The sequence below is a fragment of the Carya illinoinensis genome, chromosome 3 (assembly GCF_018687715.1).
Source record: "Carya illinoinensis cultivar Pawnee chromosome 3, C.illinoinensisPawnee_v1, whole genome shotgun sequence".
NCBI lineage: Eukaryota > Viridiplantae > Streptophyta > Magnoliopsida > Fagales > Juglandaceae > Carya > Carya illinoinensis.
In genome coordinates this window covers 55,489,177-55,513,140 of record NC_056754.1, presented here as the reverse complement: position 1 = coordinate 55,513,140, position 23,964 = coordinate 55,489,177, and the positions used below count along the sequence as shown (strand labels likewise).

At 38.6% G+C, this 23,964-nt stretch overlaps 2 protein-coding genes and 1 long non-coding RNA gene across 5 annotated transcripts; all 3 read left to right on the top strand.

Annotated features, from left to right (window-relative positions):
• Window positions 1–6,193: 6,193 nt before the first annotated feature.
• LOC122305473 (calcium-transporting ATPase 12, plasma membrane-type-like) lies at window positions 6,194–17,857 on the top strand. The gene is made up of 4 exons (XM_043118033.1): window positions 6,194–6,354; window positions 6,442–7,094; window positions 10,342–12,945; window positions 17,466–17,857. The coding sequence occupies exons 2-4, from the start codon at window positions 6,594–6,596 to the stop codon at window positions 17,589–17,591; spliced, it is 3,231 nt and encodes a 1,076-aa protein (XP_042973967.1). The 5' UTR covers window positions 6,194–6,354; window positions 6,442–6,593; the 3' UTR covers window positions 17,592–17,857.
• Window positions 13,475–16,888, top strand: LOC122305474. Of its 3 annotated transcripts, none has more exons than XR_006241147.1 (3): window positions 13,475–14,639; window positions 14,725–14,796; window positions 14,896–16,888. It is a non-coding gene; the product is annotated as an uncharacterized LOC122305474 (long non-coding RNA). The 3 variants fall into 3 exon arrangements; XR_006241145.1 differs by having other exon boundaries at window positions 14,710–14,796; XR_006241146.1 differs by having other exon boundaries at window positions 14,707–14,796.
• Window positions 17,858–18,769: 912 nt separating the features above from the next.
• Window positions 18,770–20,605, top strand: LOC122305471 (chlorophyll a-b binding protein 151, chloroplastic). Its single transcript, XM_043118032.1, has 2 exons — window positions 18,770–18,991; window positions 19,761–20,605. Exons 1-2 carry the CDS (start codon window positions 18,846–18,848, stop codon window positions 20,410–20,412), a joined length of 798 nt encoding a protein of 265 aa, XP_042973966.1. The 5' UTR covers window positions 18,770–18,845; the 3' UTR covers window positions 20,413–20,605.
• Window positions 20,606–23,964: the final 3,359 nt, after the last annotated feature.

The window sequence follows — 23,964 nt, the reverse complement described above, 5'->3', positions numbered from 1 at the left end:
AGCGAAAGGCAAAATAGTACTTTAACAAACAAGTTAGACCACACTCCTTCAAAGTAGGGGATCTGGTGCTGAAGCAAACAGGAGTCACTATCCACGAGGAAAGGAAGTTGGGGCCGCAATGGGAAGGGCCTTACGTGGTAGTTGCAAGTAACCATCCCAGCTCCTACCAACTCAAGAGCAGCGAGGGACTCGAGCTCCCCCAACCATGGAACACTAAACACTTGAAGAAATATTTTGTATAAATAGCAGTACCTTGTATGCCAAACCCAAGTTTATGATGAGAATGTGCAAACAGTTGTTCGAAAGCCTCTATTGATTGAACTAAGAAACAAAGCCAAGACCCTAGACTCGTATCCAAGTCGAGTCCCTAGACTAACTGCGGGGTAAGACCTTATCGACCCCTCGTCCAACAAAGCCAATAACCTAGATTAGCATCAAAGTCGGGTCCCTAGACTCACTGCGAGGTAAGGCCTTGCCAACCCCCTGTCCAACAAAGGCGAGTCTAAGCTAAGTCCCTAGACTCGATGCAAACTTGGTGCAGAATAAGGCATTGCCGACCCCTTGTCCACCGAAGACCTGTCTCGTCCAAAAAGCAAAAAAAATTAAAAGGGGGGGGGGGGGAGAGAAGAGAAAATGATAAGGAAGGCGAGAAGTAAAACACATTCATAAGGAAAAATGGATTCTCATTAATTATGCGCACAAAACACGTTCTTTACAAGGTAAAAATAATATATATATATATACACAACAAAGAAGAGGTGTGAAGGCCCTGAGCCAATCATTGGGAAGGCGGGTCAGAACCGTCTGCTAGGAATGAGGGGTATCCCGACTGCCCACTCTTCCTACAATAAGCCCAAGCCTCGGGATCGGGCTTGAGAGATCGCAAGTTTAGCGTGCACAAATCCAGCTCGGGATTCTCCAACAAGTGTTCTCGTAGCTGGTCAAGACTTTCTCGATAACCTTATAACCAAGCTATGTCCTGAATGGCATTGCAATTCCCAATCCAGGCCCTAATCTCTGCAGCATTCCGACCCACACCCTCGAGGTTCAACCTCAAATCCGTGATTGTGAGGTCCTGCGCCAAAGGTTCTACGCCTCCGTGATGCTTTTAAAGCTTAAGAACAGCAACCTAGAGTGCTATTTACAAGCCTTGATGTGGTCCTGCCAAAGCTTTCGATGCACTTCTGCATGTACTCTACCTCCTCGATCCACCTTTGGTGCTCGAATCGAGTTCCTCATTTCGCTAAACCATCGGCTTCAACTTATAATGTCCATAACAAATAAGGAGGCAAGCTGACAGTTGGCCTCGGATAGCTACCCAAGCTCCTCACCAACCATAGCTGCTAACTGATTTGCGGCTTGCAAAAAATAAATAGAGAGAATGAGCGAGAATGGGATGCTTAGGCATTCAAAAGCAAAAAAATGGTATAGGGCACGAAACCGTACTTGAGCGATGGCAGGTCGTAGCTTATAGGCTGTCTGATCGCTAGCTACCATGCAGGCCTTCTCAAGATCCAACTCAGAGCCCTGGGCCCCCTCGATCCCAGCTGTAGAAGAAGGGCTGGCAGGGACCAAGGGTAGGAGGGGCCTAACCCTGACACCTCTACTTCATCCTTGGCAGTAGCCTCTCCTAAGTGGCCTGCAAGAACTGGCGATGGAGCTTGGGGAAGCGGGCCCCCGTGGGGGTCATGGTGAGTGTCCGACTCTGACCCTAGAAGATCGTCATCATCACTCAACACCACTACTAGATGGGTGTCGCAGGGGTTCTCACCGTCCCAGCCGACATTGATGGAAGGAAAAGGGTGAGAGTGGCTTCTCAGTGCTTCCCCTTGGTCGCCCATCCCGGGAGAAGTGGAGGGATCAACGAGCCTGACCTCATGCTCCTTGCCCTCCCCCCCGGCCGACCCTGCAGGGGCCCTCTCTTCCTCTTCTTCTTCATCCTCCTTGTCTTCTTCCTTTTCTTCCTCATCCTCATCTTCTTCTTTTTCTTCTTCTTCTCCTTCTTCCTCTTCTCCTACTTCTACCACTTCCTCTATAAGAGTCGGAGAATCCCCGGGAGATATATGTGTCTCCTGAACCGAGCTTCCTCCCTTAGTGTCCTCAAATGACTCGAACATCTCCATCCTGCCAACACCTTGACGAGGAAGTTGTACAAAGAAACCAAAGAATGCGGCCTCAAAGATCAAATTGTCCTCCTCTTCCAAAAGAGGGAATGGCGGCTCGACAAAGGCAAAAAAGTGGCCTGTAGAAGAGGAGGGCCTAGTGGTTGGTAGCTTCACATGTGGTAGCACTCAACCCTCTTGGGTACGACGTCATCCTCCCCTATGTGGGGGGAGTGGGGGTCTAGATGTGAGCAGGCTCCAGCTGCCTTTGTCCACTGACTGCTTGGTCCCAGGGGCCAGCACTCCTGAAGGAGCCGTGGAGTGGGTCATGACGTGCCTTCATCCTCCTAACTTCATCGCCAAAAAGATCTACCGTCCATTTCCACCCCTGAGGAGACGGTGCCCAATCCAAAAAGACCCAGCTGGTTTAGGGGAAACAACTGGGCAAAGGAAGGAACTCCTAGATGTTTCTGTTGGAAAGGGCCAAATCTGTGTGCAACTCAGCATCGTGCGCCTGTGCCCAAGCCATCACCATGGCGATTTGCGCCTCTTCCTCCGGGGTTAGTCTGATTTCCAGACTCTGCAAAGAGGGGAGGAGCCCCCAACTGGCCTGGATAGGGAACTCCTGTTGAGTTAACTCCCCCTCGGGGGAACTCCCAGCCCAAGCCCGATATGAAGAAATACTTCCTGGTGTAGTCCTTGACACTAGAATAGCGAGACTCAAGTGTGGCTATCCTCTGGTCAGGGACCCATGCTTGAAAGCCGCAAAGGCTCTTCGGGCTACATTTGATGCGATACACTGACAAAAACTCCCAAGTTTTCAAGTTAGGGTATACCTCACCTGTCGCAGTGAAGGCCTTCCTGGCAATGATGCAGCTGGACATCGGAAGTCACCAGGCATTGGAGTTGAGCTGAGCTGGGGCCAATCCTAAGTAGTGGAGAACCTCCCGAATAGAGCAGCAAAACGAGAGGCTAACACCATTAGCAAACACCAGGGGGTAGAGAGCCACCCGAGTCGCCACCCTATCTAGGGTCACAGCCTGTTCCTGCAGGCGAGGAACCTCCAGAATAACCTATCGAGGAATATCGTACCAGGTCTAAACAGCTTAAAGATCCAACGTTTACCGTTGAAGTAGGGTGCGAGAGTATCAATGGAAGTTTTTGGAGCCATGGGAATAGAGGGAGGTGGCAAAAAGGAAGGAAACGATGGGCAGCGAAAGGGAACAAGAAAGCGAGAGAATGAAGGAGGAGTTGCGGCTGAAAAAGAAAAGAGCAAGGCAAAAAGAAGCATGAGGGAAGGGAACATTGGGGGGAGTTGCAAGAATGGGAAAGGAGGAAGGAGAGGGGAGCTTATATAGCAAAGAACCTTTGAGAGAGGTACGAGAAACGGGGAGACACTGACATTAGTGTTGTCAATGAAACAGCACATGGATCCCAACTGGCGCGAGTAGTAACACCTTTATTAGGCGCATAGCGTGCACGAACCAATTTGCCATTGAAGATGCGAGCAGACGAAAAACCAACTTGTCCCTTCAACTGTTGTTAGACAGAGGCGTTGCAGGAACCAAGGAGATGCAAGTCTCTCGAGGGATAGGTGGCACAGAAGTCCAACTGAGGGGCCGGTTTGAAAGGGGAAAAGGCAGGAGAGGGAGACGCGTGAGGTCATGAACCAATCAGTGGAGAGGAAGGGGAAGCTGAGTCATCACCCAACTGCCAAAAGAGTCAAAAACTCAAAGGGCACACCTCAAGCCCCTCCATCCGAAGCGTCAGAGCATCTGCACGGCAAACAAGAAAACTATGAATTTCCATCATGCATTGTGGTGAGAATTCACAGGGTAATGTAAACGAAAAAGGGCCCAAGCCCAATGGCCCATCAGATACCTCCAATAACCTGTACCAAAGTACATTGGGGGACCCACAGTGGCCTAGAGTCAAGGCTTGCCCGACACTAAGCACGAGGGTCCGAGGTAGGAAGGACTCGGCCCACCCCCGTAACGTTCTTGCCCATTAGAAGGGCTCTTGGGTTGGGACCCTAAGGTAGTCGAGAAGCCCATTACAAGCAATGATCACCCAAGGCCACAATGGGGAACCAAGGCTTGACAAAAGGTACGCAGACAAGTGATTGGGCAGAGTGTCAAGGCAAGACATGCTCGGTTATGGACTCACTCTTCTAGAGACACAGATATGCGACGGCGTACCCCTAGGATGATCCAACCTCGACATGGCATTGCGCTGCAGTGGTAGGGAGGTAGCAGGTCTAACCTGGGCACAACCTGACATCCCACAATCTCCCTCAACAGCAGAGCTCAAGCTGGGTATAAATATGCCGATCTCACCCATAGGAAAAGGTCTGATTCTCTTTTCATTTCTACATACTTATTAACCCAAAAGCTTTCGACTAACTCTAGCATTAAAGAATTGACGGACTCCACCAGAGTCCACTCTTTGCTCTTCTTGCAGGTGCCAAACGTGTGGGCCTCAGTGGAATTGCTCGTGCCATGAAACACGACATCAACAATTATTTTTTTAATATAAAATAATTGTTTTCATTAATTATGTCAGTGGAGTGCACAAAAAATATACAAAATAACTATATATATAGTATAACTCATTCTCAAAATTAAAATGAGCCGCATGATGACTCAAATCAATCCCCCCGCGTGTTATACGCGTATAAGATGACATCCAATCAAAGATGCTAGCCCAAATTAAACGTCATGAAATCCTCAAAATTAAAATGCTTATAGAGCCGCGTGATGACTTTGATCAGGTCTGTTTAAACAATTCAAGACTCTCTACGGCCCTCTGCATGCGAATTTTCCACCATACTTATCCCCTCACGCGTATTTAGGGTCATAAGTTTTCCTTTCCTTTTTTTGATGAGCTGAAGATAAATGGTGTTTTCGCCAAACTACGAATATGTTTAGAATTTAGAATTACGCTAAGAAATAAAACTTTTTATGGTAGCGTTTTTAATTGTAAGTCTTTACTATAAACCTCTATAATTAAAAAGATATATATTGTTTGGAAACTGCATGAATCTAAATCACCTTTAAAATTAGTTACATAGTTTCACTATAAGAAAAATGATCTTTTGCGACTAATTTATAGCAACGAAAAGACTGTTAGCAACCAAAATTAGTTGCTAATAGTCTTTTCGTTGCTTGGTCGTAAAAGATAATTTTTCTTGTAGTGTTTTTTTAAAATGTACCATTATTTGCAGGAGCTTTTCAATAAAAAAATTTTAATTTTGTGTTTTTTAATAAAATGCACTTTCAATTTAAAGTGTATTTTTTTAAGTGCTTAAAACATTTTTTATAAAATTTATCAAACATACCATTTTTTATTTAAAAGTGCTATTATATTGTTAAAATTACTTTTTAAGCTTTCAAATTCAAACCGATCATACAAGTTTGTTTCATAAAAGGACAATGATAAACCTATCACTAATCTAGAACTATTTTACAACTTTACTTCTTTTTCCCATCAAAAGAGGGGCGGCCTATGTAGCTTTCCCCTTTAGGCGTGACTACAAGGGCTCCACTCATTGTGGCATATTCAGTTCGAGCTATAGCTATTGATTCCTGGTGGAGCAGCCCGTCATTGCACCCTCACCAAGATGTTAGCATGCAAATGCTCCAAGACTTCAGTTCACAAGTTTTACTAAAGCAAACAGTTTCAAACTTGTGATCATCTCAGGCAAAGAAGTGAAGAACGAACCCTTAGCTTTTGCCAAGTGGGCTACCTCCTTTGTGTTTATTTTACAACTTTATTTAAAACAAATGACAGTTATATAAAATTGAAATTATTTTTGAACGAAGTGACACAAGTGGTAAAATAATTGTCATGCAGAATGGTAGTTATTAGACGGTTCTGAGTTTCTTTGCTTTATTTTCACATTTTACTGTAGGCAGTTTCCAAGTCTTTTGCTGTTAATTTCCGGTGCAGGGCAGTAACGTCTCGGCTATGAATTACTGAGTTTCTTGGACATAAAAAATTAATTTCTGGGCAACATCCTAGACGCGGTTCCTCTTTAATTTCTGGGCAACATCCTAGACGCGGTTCTTCGTTAATAAAAGGGAGGGTAACAACCTATCTTCACATACCAAGAGCTACGAGATCGCCCCTTTCATTCTTGAGTGACGGAGGGATCATAACATTCGAGCCTTTTTTTTTTTTTCATGCTTTTCCCTGAGGTCTGAGAAATTAGCTGCAATCAATACGATTTTTCTAATCCTCCCTTTGGGAAAGCGTAAACATCTTGAATTTATTTTCTATTTTCTCTTGAATTTGTTTTCACGTTGTTTGCAAATTTTTTAACTGCTTTCTAAACATGCAGGGTGCTTTCTTCCGTTAGAAAAGAGGTTTTCACCGAGCTAGCAAAACCCCACTTCCCCAAGAAGGGAGGTAAAATCATATCCTTCCGGTTCTGTTTCTGACATCATACTCGATCCTCCATTTTTGACGTTGTACGTAATTACATTCAGAAACATGTTGCCGAATGACCCTCATCAATCTGGTGATGGTGATGGAGAGAACAGTCTTAGTGCTAACTTACTCATCACAAGACGTACTACCATCGCCACCAGATCAACTACTACGAGCCGGCAATATTGGCGTCGAAGTACTCTATGTATAAGCTTTGCCATCTCTCTCAGCAAGGGCCCTATTGGTGAAAAATCAACACTGTCCTCGCCATCTTCTTGTCCGCCGTATGCTCCTTGCCCCCAAGAGCCCGTACCTGCCACTGCTGGCTCTAACCAATGCAATCTAACCTCCCCGGTTCAATCTAGCCATGTAACCATCCATGTTCGCTCTGACGAAGGGGAGGAAGAGAGACACGAAGAAAAGATCCTGCCAAACAATCGGATTGTGCAAGATCAGAGGATTCAGGACGATGTTCGGAATATAGTGAAAGAGAGTAACTTGAACTCTCTTAGGAAACTCGGTGGCGTTGACGGAGCTGTGAAACTTCTGGGTTCTGATGTGCAGGTAGTTATTAATTTTACATGTTTTGGATTGCGGTAAAAAATATAAGTTATAATTTTAAGATTTATAATTTATATTTTAAGTAATAAGTTTTATTATTAAAAAATTATTTATTATTTAATAATTATATGTAAAATATTTTCAAATATGTTACGTTTATTTGAAAATAAATTTTAAAAAAAAATGATTTTTGAATTAGAAATGATGATTATTTAAATTTTTAAATATTATGACTTAATCTTTTAAAGTTTGAAATTAGTTATAATTATTTTAAAGTTGTATGGGTATTTTTATCTATTGACATTTTTTTTAAAATTTAAATTATGTTCCTCATTATCCAAAAAAAACACATTTGAATGTTTTTTCTCAAATGTATTTTTTAGCTTATTTGAGTTTCAAAGTGTTTCAATATGTAACACCCAAACAATCCAATTTTTTTATTAAGTGCATATTTGAAATTGCAGTGGAAAATATAACTTATAATTGTAGAACGTATAACTTAAGTAATAAGTTCTACTATTAAAAAATTATTTATTGTTTAGTAACTATATATTTAAAACACTTTCAAATATACTACGTTTGTTTGGAAACAAATTAAAAAAAGTATTTTTTGAGATAAAAATGACGATTATTTGAATTTTTAAATATTATGATCATTTTCTTGAAAGTTTGAAAGCTGTAACTATCTTAAAGTTGTATGGATATTTTTATCTATTAACAATTTTTTTAAAATTTGAATTGCGTTCTGCATTATTCGAAAAAATACGTTTGAGAAACTGCATTGATGCTTTTCCTCAAACCTATTTTTCAGCTTATTTGAGATTAAAAGTGTTTTAATATGTAACACCTAAATGATCCAATTTTTTCATTAAAGTGTTTTTAAGAATATTTAAGCAATTTTTAAGAGTCCTAATGCACCCCAAATAGGTCCTAAAGAATTTTTAAGACTATTTAAGTACTTTATAAGACTTCCATCGCAACTCCAAACATACCTTCATATTTGGAATTGCGGTGGAAAATATATATTATAACTTTATGGCTTATAACTTAAGTAATAAGTTTTACTATTAAAAAATTATTTAATATTTAGTAACTCTATGTAAATCATTTTCAAATATGTTACGTTTGTTTATAAATAAATTAAAAAAATGATTTCTAAGATAAAAATGACGACTATTTGAATTTTGAAAAATTATAACCTAATCCTTTAAAGTTTGAAAGTTGTCTTAAAGTTGTATGAATATTTTTGTTCATTGACAGTCTTTTTAAAATTCAAATTACATTCTGCATTATTCAGAAAAATACATTTGAGGAAAAATATCAAAATTCATCAAACGTACTTTTTAGCTTATTTGAGATTAAAAGTGTTTTAAATATATAACATCTAAACAACCTATTTTTTATATTAAATAGTTTTTAAGGTTATTTAAACAATTTTTAAGACTTCCACTGCAACCCTAAACATGTCCTAAGGTCTAGATTATTAGGGATTATAGGGGAAACATGTTACATTTATTTGAAAATAAATTTAAAAAAAAATACTTTCTGAGGTATAAATGACGATTATTGGAATTTTGAAAGATTATGTCTATATGCTTGAAAGTTTGAAAGTTATAACCATCTTAAAGTTGTATGGGTATTTTCATCCATTAACAGTCTTTTTAAAATTCGAATTACATTCCACATTATCCAAAAAAGCACGTCATGATTTTTCTCAAACGTAATTTTTAACTTATTTGAAATTAAAAGTATTTTAATATGTAACACCTAAACAACTTTAATTATCTTTAAAAGTGCTTAAATAGCCTTAAAAGCTCTTTAATAAAAAAAATTAAGTTGTTTGGATGCTACATAATAAAATACTTTTAATTTCAAATAAGTTAAAAATTACGTTTGAGGAAAATCATTATTTTTAATTTCTTATACTTTCCATCAAACGTGTTTTTTCGGATAATGAGAAATGTAATTTAAATTTTAAAAAGACTATTAATAGACTAAAATATCCATACAAATTTAAGATGATTACAACTTTCAAATTTTTAAGGCTATAGACATAATCTTTAAAATTCAAATAATCGTTATTTCTACCTCGAAAAGTATTTTTTTAATTTGTTTACAAACAAATGTAACATGTTTGCAAGTACTTTAAATATATAGTTACCAAATAGTAAATAATTTTTTAATAATAGAACTTATTACTTAAGTTATAAGGGCTTGTTTGGGATTGCGGTGGGAGGTCTAAAAAGTGCGGTAAAATGGTCTAAAGTGCTTAAATGACAAAATTTGTTTGTTTGATAGTTTTACATCAAAATACTTCTAAATCAAGAAAAAGTAGAAAATTATATTTCAACAAAGCATCAAAGTGATGCTTTTTGTTAGAAGCACTTTAGAAAAAGTAGTCCATATTTTACCATGCTATGTACATTACAAAATGACTCTCATCATTTTAACACAATGACAATTTTGTCCATTTATATTTTTCATTATTCTTGTATAACCTATTCAAGACTTTACCTATCAATATTTTTCATTCTTATCCTATTACTTATGCATCGTTGAAGAGATTTTCTTTTTTATTATAATTATTGAAAAATCTATTACACTAATTTTATTATTATTTTATTATAAAGTCATGTTACACAGAAGCCACACACTTTGCACACCACTTAAAAATATGTGATTTTACGTTTTTATCATCATATTTCATATTTTATATTTCATGAAATATGAGGTTAAAATGATAAAATCATATGTTTTTAAGTAGTGTGCAGGAGTGTGAGGCTTATGTTTAGAATTTTTTTTATTATAATATTTGATTTTATCAAGTATACGTCCTTTTATATTATTTTTATCTAAAAAAGTATTTTTTTTAATTTATTTCAAAAACAAATTTAATATGTTTAAAAATACTTTAAATATACAGATTTCAAACAATAAATAGCTTTTTAATTATAGAGATTATTACATTAAGCTCTAAGTTATAAGTTATAAATTATAAGTTAAAAGCAATATTTTCTATCACAATCCTAAGTTATAACTCTTAAAACTATAAATTATATCTTTTACTACAATCTCAAACATACACTAAAACTATTTTAATACATAATACTTAAACAAACTAAATTTTCTATTAAAAAGTTTTTAAAGTATTTAAATACTTTTTAAAGTTCTGACAGCAAACATGCCCTCGCTAAAGGCTAGCTTAAGCTGTTAGACAACGGTTTAATTTATTGACTCATTGGTTCAACAGAACGGAAAAAAGAAGCGTGGAGCTCAACAAGCGTGGAGCACAACCAACAACATCCCAATTGATGAAAAAGGTTTCTGGCACTTCTTTCGGGACGTTTGTTTCAGTTACCAAAATGTTCTCCTCTTTATCTCAGCTGTGTTAGCCTTCGTTATTGATATCAAGGAGCACGGACCCAAATATGGATGGCATGACGGGGTTGCCATACTGGTTGCGGCAGTCCTAATTGTTGCATTATTTTCAGTAGGAAAGTTTCTCCAAGAAGGGAAAAAGAAAAAAACTCTTTTGGAGAATATGAATAAAAGGGACGTGGAGGTTGTAAGAAGTGGAGCGTTAGAGAATACTACCATTTCTGATGTTGTGGTGGGTGATATAGTAGTTTTGAAGATGAATAATCGTGTTCCAGCTGATGGTTTGCTTGTGGAAGGGGTGGACTTTGAGGTGGACGAGGTGTTGAAACCCAAAATCGATCGTGATCAGAACCCGTTTCTCTTCTCAGGTTCAAAGGTTATTAAAGGTCATGGTAAGATGCTTGTGACATCGGTTGGTGACAATACAGCTATGGGCAAGGTGCTGAGCTTGGTGACACATAATCCTGAGGAAAAGACACTGTTACAAGCTCGGATCGAGAAAACAAATGATTATATTGAATTTCTAGCTCTTTCTGTCAGTGTGCTTATTGCTTTTGTGATAGTAATTCGCCTCTTCTGCCATAGGCACAATAGCAGTAAATATTTGCCAGAACTTAAGGGGAATGTTTCAGTGGACATGGTGATGAAGATCTTCGTGAGAATTTCACTCATTTCTCAAGGAAAGATTTGGATTCTGACCAGTGCTCTCACGGCAATGGTAACAGGAATTCAACACGGGATGCAGTTTGTGATTACAATCTCTCTTTGTTACTGGAAGGACAAGGTGCAACCATCTGAGGCAGACATTCATAATTTGTTTGCTTGTGGCACAATGGGGCTGGTCACGGTTATCTACATTGAATCGACTGGGGGTCTAATGTGTGAAGAGGTGACGGTTGACAAAATTTTTGTCGGCGAGAAAGATATCAGCAACTGTGTGAAGTCTGAAACTGGTCGCTCTGTTCATGAAGCTTTGCGTCAGGGACTTGCTTTGTCAGTTCTTGTGCCTGAGATTTCTGTTGGCCGAGGCACCCTTGCACTTAGTTCTTGGTTGAGTTCCCAAGCAGGTCTAAGTACGGAGGATTTGGCTCAAAGTTTTGACATTCTCGAGCACACAAAATTAAGCTCTTTCAAGAAGGTTGTTGGTGTTTTGATGAGGAGAAGAGATAGGGAGGAACAAATTCTGCACTTGCACTGGAATGGAGCTGCATCGACTATATTGGGAATGTGTTCACACTACTATGACAGCATGGGCGGAAGACATGCTATACAGGATCATCAGTTAAACATGTTTAATCAAATGATTAAAGCCATGAAGGATTCTGGTCTTAGACCCATTGCCTTTGCTCATAGACAAAATGAGAACCGAGAACTTGTCGAAGAGGGGTTGAACTTGTTGGCACTGGTGGGTCTGAAATACACGTGTCAGAAAGAGATTAGATCAGCAATGGAGGTTCTTAGGAGTGCTGGAGTACGCATCAAGTTGGTTTCAGAAGATGAGCCCCCAGCAGTGAGAGCCATAGCCTGTGACTTGGGAATCTTTGGTTCAAATGATGTGGAACTTGGAGGTGAAGAAACTAGAGAACTGATTAGTAATGGAAATATTGAGAAAGTGGAACTGGCTAAGGTGATAGGAAGTTGCCTCCCAGAGGACAAGCTTTGCATGATACAGAAATTGCAACAAAGAGGTCATATAGTTGCTTTCTTTGGAGGGCTGACCACAAGTGACGCTCTAGCTCTGAAAGCAGCCGATTTAGGGATTACTATGAATGCCTGGAGCACTGAATTGGCAAGACAGAGCTCAGATGTTACTGTCAAAAGTTTTGATTCGTTAGGTACCATTTTGAAATATGGTAGATGTGGGTACCACAACATTCAGCAGTTCAGTCAACTTCAGCTCACCACTTGCATCTCTGGACTACTAGTAGCCTTAGTGACCACAACCATTACTGGAACATCCCCAATAACAGGACTTGCATTGTTCTGGGTGAATTGGCAAATGTGCCTTCTAGGGAGCCAAGTAATGTTAATGGAGTTAAAAAGCCAGGAACTTCTAGCCAATAAACCAGTTATTGGACCTCAATCACTTTTAACCGAGGTCGTGTGGATTAACATTGCCATTCAAGTCATATACCAGGGTTCCTTCTTTCTGATCTTTCAGTTTAAGGGGCAAGACATAACCGACATGAATGGTAGTGTCCGAGAGACAATGATCTTCAATGCATTTTTATTGTGTCAGATATTTCACCAGTTCAATGCCATGGATCTAGGGAAGAAGCAAGTGTTGAGCGATGTCCTTCACAACTGGCCTCTTTTGGTAACTTTGGCTGCTGTTATGGCCATGCAAGTTATGGTGATTGAGCTTTTGGGTGATGCGACCAGTTTTGTGAAGTTGAATGCAGTACAGTGGGTTTCGTGTTTTCTTGTTGCTGCACTTTCATGGGGGTTTGACTTGGCCTTAAAGTCCCTAGCCAATGTGTTGGTTTTAAGAAAACAGAACACTGTAAAAACAGAGGAGAACTTCAACCAACACTTGTTTGATTGATTCTAAATATGTTCTGCGTATGTCATAAACCAAATACAACTTATAAGTAATCTTGAAACAATCAGCAACTAATGACAGATAGTTCCAAAGCAAGACATTAATAGAGTTGGCTAAAAACAACAAAAGGCTAAAAATAGAGTTTATTGAAAAACTGCATCAGCATCAATGTGCAGCAGCTTCAATACTCCTCCTTGATGCATTTTTCTGAAACTCCAAGCATCATACGCAGCTTCTGAAATTTCTCTCTAGGAAGTGCCTTTGTAAAGATGTCAGCCATTTGTTCTTCTGACTTACAAAATTTAAGCTTAATTTCTCCTTTGGCAGCAACTTCTCTTAGATAGTGATACTTGATTGCTATGTGCTTAGTTCGGCTATGATAAATTGGATTCTTGGCCATTGCAATGGCTGACTTATTATCACAGAAAATCTCAACTGGAAGTTGTTGCTTTGCTCCCATATCTTCAAGTATTCTAGTTAGCCATATAGCTTGATTTACAGCATTGGCAGCAGCAACATACTCTGCTTCTGCTGTAGATTGAGCCACAGATCCTTGTTTCTTCGAGCCCCATGAAAAAACACCTGATCCCAGATTGAAACAATATCCTGAAGTGCTCTTCATATCATCAATTGAACCAGCCCAATCACTATCTGTATATCCAATTAATTTTGAATAAGAACACGGCTTAAACAAAATGCCAAACTTCAAAGTGCCTTGAACATATCTCAGCACCCTTTTTGCAGCACCAAAATGGACTTGACTGGGATTTTGCATAAACCTAGACAACATGCTTGTAGCAAACATGAGATCAGGTCGTGTAGAAGTGAGGTACAACAAACTTCCAATCAAACTTCTATAAGCAGCACCATCAGCCAATTTTCCCCCATCTTCTTTCTTGAATTTCTCATTTGCAATTAAAGGAGTTGCCACTGATTTGCAATCAGACATATTGAACTTCTTAAGCAAATCTTCAGCATACTTCTTTTGAGAAATAAAAATGCCATCATCTTGACATACTTCCATACCAAGAAAGTAATGCATTAAACCCAAATCACTCATTTCAAAAGACTTCATCATCTCTAGCTTGAATTCTTCAATCATCTTTGAGTCATTTCCAGTTATGATCAAGTCATCAACATATAAGGAGACTATGAGCAGATTTTTACCTTTGATTTGAACATAAAGTGTAGGTTCACTCACACTTTTCTTGAAGCCTTGTTCTCCAAAGTAACCATCGATCTTGCTATACCATGCTCTAGGTGCTTGTTTAAGCCCATATAGAGCTTTTTTTAGTCTAAACACCTTGTCATCTTTCTTCTTGAAGCCTTCGGGTTGCTCCACATACACTTCCTCTTCAAGTTCTCCATTGAGGAAAGCTGATTTAACATCAAGTTGAGAGATCTTCCAACTCCTTTGAGCTGCTAGTGCAACAACAGTTCTGATGGTGTCCAATCGAGCTACTGGAGCATAGGTTTCATTGAAATCAATCCCAGGCTGTTGTGAGTACCCTTTAGCAACCAATCTTGCTTTGCATTTCTTTAATGACCCATCAGGATTAAGCTTCCTTTTGTAAATCCATTTAACTCCAATGATTTCTTTGCTGTCTGGACGAGGAACAAGCTCCCAGGTATTGTTCTTTTCAATCATCTTAATCTCCTCCTTCATTGCATCAACTCAAACTGATTCTTTCACAGCAGCTGCATAATTTTCAGGTTCCAAAGAGGTATAGTTGCAAGATTCATAAATTTCACTTAGAGATCTTAACCTTCTAGGAGGTGACTCGGGTGAAGATTGATCTGAAACTTCAAAGTTGCTATCATAACTTTGTGCTGAAGTTGGTGTTGCTGGCTGATTATCTTCATCATTTTCCATCCTCACTTCAGGTTCTTCAGTTTCTGGTATAGTCAATGGCTGATTTGAGTCTTCATCTTTCTCCCAACTCAAGGTTGAGTGTTCATCAAACACCACATCTCTACTGGTTACCAGCTCCTGAGTTTTTAAATTGAAGACTCTATATCCTTTGGATTGAGAGCTGTATCCAAGGAAAATTCCCTTTACTGACTTTTCTTCTAACTTGTGCCTTTTTTGCTCAGGGACATGGATATAACAAATACATCCAAAAATTTTTAGATGCTCAGCAGTAGGTTTGATCCCACTCCAAGCTTCAATGGGAGTTAAATTTTTCACAGCTTTTGTAGGACATCTATTCAAGAGATACACAGCTGTGTTAACAGCTTCAGCCCAGAACTTTTTAGGGAGTCCTTTTGCCATTAGCATAGACCTGGCCATCTCCATAACAGTCCTATTTTTCCTCTCAGAGACTCCATTTTGTTGTGGAGTATAGGCAACAGTCAACTGGTGTTCCAACCCTTCATTTTTGCAAAACTCATCAAACTTTTTAGAGTTAAACTCAGTGCCTCTATCACTTCTCAAAGTTTTGAGTTTTCTGCCACTTTGGTTCTCAACAAGCAATTTAAATTTCTTAAAAATTTCAAATACTTCTGATTTTTCTTTGAGAAAGTACACCCAAGTCATTCTAGAAAGATCATCAATAAACAAGATGAAGTACCTGTTTTGACTTTGTGAAGGAGTTCTCATAGGACCACATAAATCTGTATGCACAAGTTCCAAAACTGTTTTGGCTCTCCATGCTTCTCCTTTTGGAAAGGATTCTCTATGTTGTTTTCCCAACATGCAACCTTCACACACGGCCATATTTTGATCTAGGAGAGGTAAGTTTCTCATCATATTTTTTTGATTTAACAACCTTAGTGCATTAAGGTTATAATGTCCAAACCTTTGATGCCATAAGGTAGTTTCATCATTTTTAACCACAAGAGCCTTTGGGTATTGCCAATAGATAGGAAAATTTCTCCCATTTCCCATCTTCACTTCAGCCACCACATGATTGTTGTTCTTTATATCGTAAATAGTGCACTGATCATCTTCAAAGTGAAGGGTGTATCCATTTTGCATCATCTGTCCAACACTTAGCAGACTTTGATCAAGGCTTGGAACTAACAACACATCATTTATAAATCTGGTTCCCCTTTTGGTTTCCAAAGCTACTGTACCTTTCCCTCTTGCCTCCACCAGATCACCATTTCCGAGTTTGATTTTTACCTTAACAGAATCATCAATCCAAGAAAATAGACTTGAATCTGGTGTCATGTGGTTGCTACAGCCACTATCGAGAAACCATTCTCTTTTTTGTTCAGTAGCCACTTGACAAGCATAAAACAACTGCTCTTCCTTATCCTCTGTAAAATTTGCTTGTTGATTCTTGTCTTTAAACCTGCAATCCTTTTCTTCATGGCCAAACTTTTTGCAATTTGTACACTGAGCTTTGCCACGATGAAAGCAATTTTTCTCCAAATGATTAGTTTTCTTGCAAATACCACAGGGTTGAAAATTACCTTTTGTAGCATACTTTTTCTGATGACTTTCTCCATCTTTTGCCTTGCCTTTATACCCCTTTTTGAAATCCTTTTGCTTCTGATTTTTAAGATTGACTTTCAACTGAAATGCATTTTCAAGAGTAGCTTCATTCCTCCTGTCAAGCCTTTGTTCATGTGCTTGCAGAGAACCCATCAGTTCAGTAACTGAAAGTGTAGAGAGATCCCGAGATTCTTCAATGGCAGCAACAATCGAGTCATATTTCTCAGTTAAACTAATGAGGATCTTTTGTACGATTCTCTCATCAGTTATGGCCTCTCCATAAGCCCTCATTTGATTAACAACTTCAATGAGTTTTGAGCAATACTCTTTGGCAGTTTCAGAATCTTTCATTTTAAGATTCTCAAGCTCCCTTCTCAACCCTTGAAGCTTAATAGTTTTAACTTTGCTATTTCCTTGAAACTCAAGTTGTAAAATTTCCCATGCTTGTTTAGAAGTTGTAGCTCTCATTAGTCTTGGAAATATAGATTCACTTACAGCTTGTTGCAGAGTGAATAATGCCTTTGCATCCTTCTGTTTTTCCAGCTTGACTTGACTTGAAACTGAACCATCACCACTTGAGCTTTCACTAGCTGTTGGAACTCCAGACTCGATGACATCCCATAGATCAAGAGACAAGAACAAAGTCTTCATTTTTATGCTCCAGTAGTCATAATTTTCACCAGAAAAAATAGGAATTGAAGTGGATGAACCAGGGGCAGCCATTTTTTCCAAGAAGATTAAACTTGCTTTGATGCCAATTGTTGGTTTTAAGAAAACAGAACACTGTAAAAACAGAGGAGAACTTCAACCAACACTTGTTTGATTGATTCTAAATATGTTCTGCGTATGCCATAAACCAAATACAACTTATAAGTAATCTTGAAACAATCAGCAACTAATGACAGATAGTTCCAAAGCAAGACATTAATAGAGTTGGCTAAAAACAACAAAAGGCTAAAAATAGAGTTTATTGAAAAACTGCATCAGCATCAATGTGCAGCAGCTTCAATACAATGTCTTCACTAAATGTTTTGCTCCACATTTTTCTGTTCTAATCTTCATAATGCTCCTTTTGTCCGCGATGCCTGCACTAGTCGATGTTGTCAACCGGTATGATAATATTCCGTCGGGTTGTGAATAAAGCAGTCGACCTTTTATAAGGAATAGCATCACAAATCAGAGTATCAAGCCTAGAATGAAGTCAGGATTAGTTCAAGGCTAGAATCAGAGTATTAGGGCTGTCAAGCATATTTTTCTCCTTTATTGTAGTATTTTCTTAATTGCTTTCCTTGAGTATAGTTTCCTTGTATAGCTTTCCTCGTATGTATGGGACAGCTTGTAAAGCATCTATATATATGAATAATATACATCCTCTCTATCTCAACAAGTGGGATAGTTTCATCTCAATATTTCTATACCTTTAATGTGCTAAGAGAGAGAAGTGCAAGCTGACTTGATCTAACATGGTACGCTTACTTGTTATTTTTCTTGTAAAATGAATTTAATGTATCACATCAAGCCACGCCAATGTACAAAATTTTATTTTTGTAAATATCTTTGTAGACATAATATTTATCATTTCCAGTTCCTTTGTAACCTTGTCTAACTACTTGGTCAAAGTATGCGCTCTCTCTGAGATGTGAAAATGTGCCGTGGCAAATTGCAATGATACCCAGTTTCTAAATTGCAGCTCCTCAATCTAAATGTTAAACTGTTTGGTTTTCAATAAGCTTCTGGGATACCTAAGCAGAATGCTCCGTCCGATTAGAAACCATAAAGAAATTTGCCTTCAAGTCAAAAGAACCTGCACTGATCAATGCAGCTAAGTGAATAACCTTGCTATGAAATCATCTAAATCTAACTCTTTACGGACTTCTAATTAGAATTATTTTGTCAAAGCCCATGTAGAATAGACAATAGAGATGCTATAATAACTCATTGATCAATGATCTTCTACGTTCCTTTTTTAGGCTATTTATATCAGTGGCCCTTAACTCTCTACCATGCATTAATATAGTTTGTGACTTGGAGACATGCATGGCCAAGCTATTGGGCTGTGGATTTTGTTCACGAAGTGGCAGTAGCCCAGCCCCAAGACAATCTGTGGCTTGTATTCACCATACATGTGGAGATAAGACATCCCACCAACAAGATCTTTCACTGCCACATGGCCTAACATTAACCTCTATCTCCCCCAAAATAATCGACATGGAAATCTACTTCCAATATGAGAGCCAATAGAATGCTGCTGACGTGTAGATATCCTAATCCACAACATCTGCTCATCCCCATTATATTCTCGGTCCCCTCTGCTACAAGTTCATAGGCTTCTTCAGACCCTCCTCTCAGTTGCAGCAGCATACAAACCAGCCAACCAAGAAGCTTGTCATAGATCATGGCAACCTCCGCCATCCAACGGTCAGCATTCGCCGGCCAGACCGCTTTGAAGCAATCCAATGAGCTCGTCCGCAGGGCTGGTGGCATCGGTGGTGGCCGTGTTACCATGAGGCGCACCGTGAAAAGTGCCCCACAGAGCATATGGTAACTCCTAATTAATTGGTTGCTAGTTGAAGTCATTTTCATTTAGGATAAGTTGGATAAGCATCCATATTTAGAACTGTATGCAAAGTTTGATCAACAATATTAGGCTATTAGAGAAAACATTTGCAGAAGGAACAATATACATAATACATATTTCCCTTTAAATGGCATGGCCGAGATTAGAAGGCAATTAAACTAATTTCTTTCTTATCATGCAAGTTTTAGTTTGGTTGCTTTTAGGCTTTAACGCGCTTAAATTTAGCTCCTGGAACAAGCGGGTTTCTACTGCTTTCTTCGCTTCGAAAAATGCAAGAGATCTAGCTAGCCATGGCTCACCTTCGCGCGCACTCCTTGCATGTAAACCTAAAATGCACTTACCAATCAGTAATTTTTTCCAAATCGTTCATCTCTTTATTAGTATTATTTCAAAAGCTATCGACGCATTTAGATGTTTATGACCATGATGGGTTTCCGTTTAACTAGTAAATTCAGTCTATGATCACTGAATGATGATCATTTCGTCACTATTGCCGACTTTCTGTTTTAGTAATGAATGGGGATTGTCAGACTGGTGGCCAGTAAAAATAAATAAATCATTCTGAACAAACTTCCATTAATCTTGTATTTTTGTTCCTTTTTTCTTCAGCATACCATGTATTGTCAGAGCAAACTGTCTACCCATGATCATTCCGAACAATATATAAAATTTGGTCGTATAAAAGAAAACTCGTACGTATGATAATTTATCTGTGGCTGATATGTAAAACAGGTATGGCCCAGACCGCCCTAAGTACTTGGGGCCATTCTCAGAGCAAACTCCATCATACCTGACCGGTGAATTCCCCGGTGACTACGGCTGGGACACTGCTGGCTTATCGGCAGACCCCGAGACATTCGCCAAGAACCGTGAGTTGGAGGTGATCCACTCCCGATGGGCCATGCTTGGAGCTCTGGGTTGTGTCTTCCCTGAAATCCTTTCAAAGAATGGTGTTAAGTTTGGTGAGGCAGTATGGTTCAAGGCTGGTGCCCAAATCTTCTCTGAGGGTGGCCTCGATTACCTTGGCAACCCAAACCTGGTTCATGCTCAGAGCATCCTGGCTATCTGGGCTGTTCAGGTTGTGCTCATGGGTTTCGTTGAGGGCTACAGAATTGGTGGAGGACCACTCGGCGAAGGACTCGACCCAATCTACCCCGGCGGTGCCTTTGACCCACTTGGACTGGCCGATGATCCTGAGGCATTTGCAGAGTTGAAGGTGAAGGAGCTCAAGAACGGCCGGCTGGCAATGTTCTCCATGTTCGGTTTCTTCGTTCAGGCTATTGTCACCGGAAAGGGCCCGATTGAGAACCTCTACGACCATGTTGCTGATCCGGTGGCCAACAATGCATGGGCTTACGCCACTAACTTTGTCCCCGGAAAATGAGCAAATCCAAACAGATACATGATGTCTCTTCAGCTAGCTGTAACATTACTCGAATCTTCTTTCCTTTGCTGATGTTGTCTTGTTGTTCCTCTGTGCTGATGTAATACTACTACTGCCACCGGTAGAAACTCATGTGTCTGCAAACTACTATTGTATCACTTGAAGTTAAGACGCTGATCTTTGGGCTTGAGCTTGTATTGATGTTGCTAGGGATGGATGTGTGATATATCTGAATATTATTCCCTCAAACTGAAGCGTACGCTTCTGCATTTTCATAAAATATATACATATACATATATATATATATATATATATATATATATACACATATGATGTATATGATGGTTTCTCATTTCTATTAAGGTACGTAGAGGCTGGGAAAAAGCCAACTACTTTTTTTTTTTTGTTTTTTTATAATTAAAAGCCAACTACTTTGGAAAGAACAAGCTGAGTTTTATTATATATCCTATTGAATATGAGTTTTGTTACGTACAAGTACAGTCGCGTACTAATCTGTATACTAATACTGATTTATTCATACTTAAAATTTAAATTAACACTATTTTCAATAAAATCTACTTTTTGATCAATCACATCATATTAGTGCACAAATTAATGCATAATTATACTTGCAACTATATTTTTCTATTGAATATTAGTAGGATATTCATACGAGAAGTGGAACAACAGAATTAGCAGCAACTTGCCTTGCTATTATATATATATATATATATACATATATATAATATCAATCCATCTATACATATTTGGACTAATTAATTTATAAGGACGACAATGAAGAGTACTCAAAAACCTGCATGCAAGCAGTAATTAACTTCTAGTCATAGCTCCCTTCAAAAAAAAAACCTTCTAGTCATAGCTGGAATATTAATAAAGATAAAACGGATATATAGCAGCTTCTTAATTGCATGAACAAAATCCTCACGAGTCAATGTCAGCCTCTCGCTAGCTAGCTAGCTAGCTATGGCTGATCGCCAGGTCAGCTCTTAACTGTCTTGCTCTCCATATATATTACAGATCATGTACGTGGGGCAAGCACGTCATGATCTCCTTGATTAATATACTGATTATCAATTATATATATATATGCATGGCCAAATATTTAATATCAAATTAATAAGAATTCTGCTTGATTTGATCTGTTTTTTTCTATATATATATATATAAATTAAAGTTGGGAAAGATGGATATATAATAATTATAATTAGTACTGGTTTCTATAAGGATTGACCGGAGTAGTAGCTAGCTAGCTAGCTAGTTCCGCAAACAAATAAACAAATTTGAAATCTTCTGCATGCATGCATGCATGGGACGTTCGCACTGATCTTTGATCAGCACAACTTTCTGTCTAAGCCGGAGATCACACTCTAATGGAGCTGATCCGTTCAAATATACAAGGATCGAGCAGTACTCCCACTCGCGCGAATTCTGTCCTTCCTTAATTTAGTGATTATACTGCACATAGAATTTCTCTATATTTTTATCAAATTTGACCCGTAAGTTCGTAACCGTGCTTCCATGGTTTCTACAACCGCTAAATGCATGAAGTCCTCCAAATCGCTAGCTGTACGTACGTGGACATACTCACAATAATATTATAGTACTTTCGAGAAAGTCAAGGTCGTCCAACGGCCTTTCAATTTGGGCTGTAATGGGTAGGCCGCCCATGCAAGGTCGAATTTCATCTAACATATGAGCTTTTGGGAGCATATTTGATATGGGCCAACAGATTAAAAGTCCATTGAACTCAAGGGTGATTTGCTCTGTACCTGTGTGCGTCTCTCTCTCTCTCTCTGTGCAAAAAACATACGGTGGATGTTGTCTCGCTATCCTCTAAATAAGAGAGTCCACATCGATGATCACGTCAAACTCCAGAAATATTCCCTCTAATCCTTGTCTTTTCTGCAGGACCCACCTCTCCTGATCTCAACACCTTCAAAAGGAGGAAAAAATAGATGAGCAAGTTCAAAACAGATACGAATGAATATATCATGTCACTCCAAAACCCACCACAGCAAGCACCATATCTTCTTCAAAGCAAACAGGATTTTAAAAGACAAGCCGACATCATGTGCATTACCTAACCATCTCTTCCCCACAAAACTCCCTTCCAAATGCTACCATCCATTTCGTATTGGACTCTCTCTCCCACCCTTTTCCTCCTTCAAAAAGTCCTCTTGCCAACACATCCACCAACTCAAGCCTCACTAGACTAGCCTCCGAACTTCTCCTCTTGGATTTTATTACACAGTAGCCGATTCCCAATTATATGCCATCATGCCGAATCAATTTTTATTTGTAAAATATAAAGACGCATGCAAATGAATAAACTAATGATAAACAGAACTAAACTATCTCCTGTATATACTTCTGGCCCGGACCCTTCATATAAAAAGGTACTCTTTTCTCCAATATTGCATCACAGGCAAAGTGGTGATCCCACCATGGCTAGCCCCTCCATTGCTCTCCTTCAAGAAAGGTTTAGGCACTTGGAGAAAGTTAAAGAAAGAAGGGAGGAGAAAGAGCTTCTAAAACTGTCATCAGAGACTGAAAGGATCAGTACTGCACAGATTATGCATTCTGAGACTTCAAAGTTATCATTTCAACCCGAAATGATCGCTCCACAACTTAGGTCAAATCTTCAAGATCCACTCTCTCTTGGGCTTAACTTGCAGACCAAGCAAGATGATGATGATCTTCAAGACAGGAAGATGACAAACTTATGGCCACCTAATGGTGCAGGGACGGCGAGCACATCAAGAAGTTCTGAGAATTCGGACGTTGATACTTCTCTCCATCTGTAGGCAAATCGTAGTGATCTTTTTGTTTATGGTTTTCTCTGCAGTATGGTTAACTTCTTTGTTTGTATGTAAGGATGGAATAATAATGTAAGATGCTAATCTTTATCTATGCATGTACTCTTATGTCTTAATTGCCTCCGTGTTCAAATAATAAAGGCCATCTTAGGAGCCGATCGATCGGGAGTGGGTGGAGACGTCAATGGCATACATCATGACGAGCTTCTTCTTTTTTCTTTTTTTCTTTTTTTTTTTCTTTTTTCTTCCTTATAAGTGTTATTATTCGTGATTTAGAAGATTCGTTTGATTATGCAAACTATTTTATTTCATCTCATTTAATCATTACAACATTTTCAAACTCTCATTCAAAATATAATAAACAATTAAATTTTTTTAAATCTCAAAACAAAAAATATAATATTTTAATAATATTTTATTTAACTTTTAATTTTTATCTCATTTCATTTCATTTTATCTCATTTCTATAATCAAACGAGACTTAGAGCTTATTTGAAAAAAGTTTTCATCTCAAAATTCTAATCTCATCTCATCTCATCTCATCTGTATAACTAATTAACATGTGCTTAATCTTTCATTTTTTCAGTCGTTTTCAGGCAACTTGAAACTTGTGCTCATTCTCATAGCTTCAGTGGCCAAGATTGCTGTGATTTGGTCTTGGAAATAAATCTACATATAGATAGATAGTTTAATTCCTTGACAAACCATTCTAATG

Coding starts and splice junctions, on each gene's coding strand:
- LOC122305471 (XM_043118032.1), top strand. CDS start 18,846: ATGGCAACCTCCGCCATCCAACGGTCAGCATTCGCCGGCCAGACCGCT. Junction 18,992..19,760: donor AGTGCCCCACAGAGCATATG/GTAACTCCTAAT, acceptor TATGTAAAACAG/GTATGGCCCAGACCGCCCTA.
- LOC122305473 (XM_043118033.1), top strand. CDS start 6,594: ATGTTGCCGAATGACCCTCATCAATCTGGTGATGGTGATGGAGAGAAC. Junction 7,095..10,341: donor TTCTGGGTTCTGATGTGCAG/GTAGTTATTAAT, acceptor TTGGTTCAACAG/AACGGAAAAAAGAAGCGTGG. Junction 12,946..17,465: donor CCTTAAAGTCCCTAGCCAAT/GTGTTGGTTTTA, acceptor CTTCAATACAAT/GTCTTCACTAAATGTTTTGC.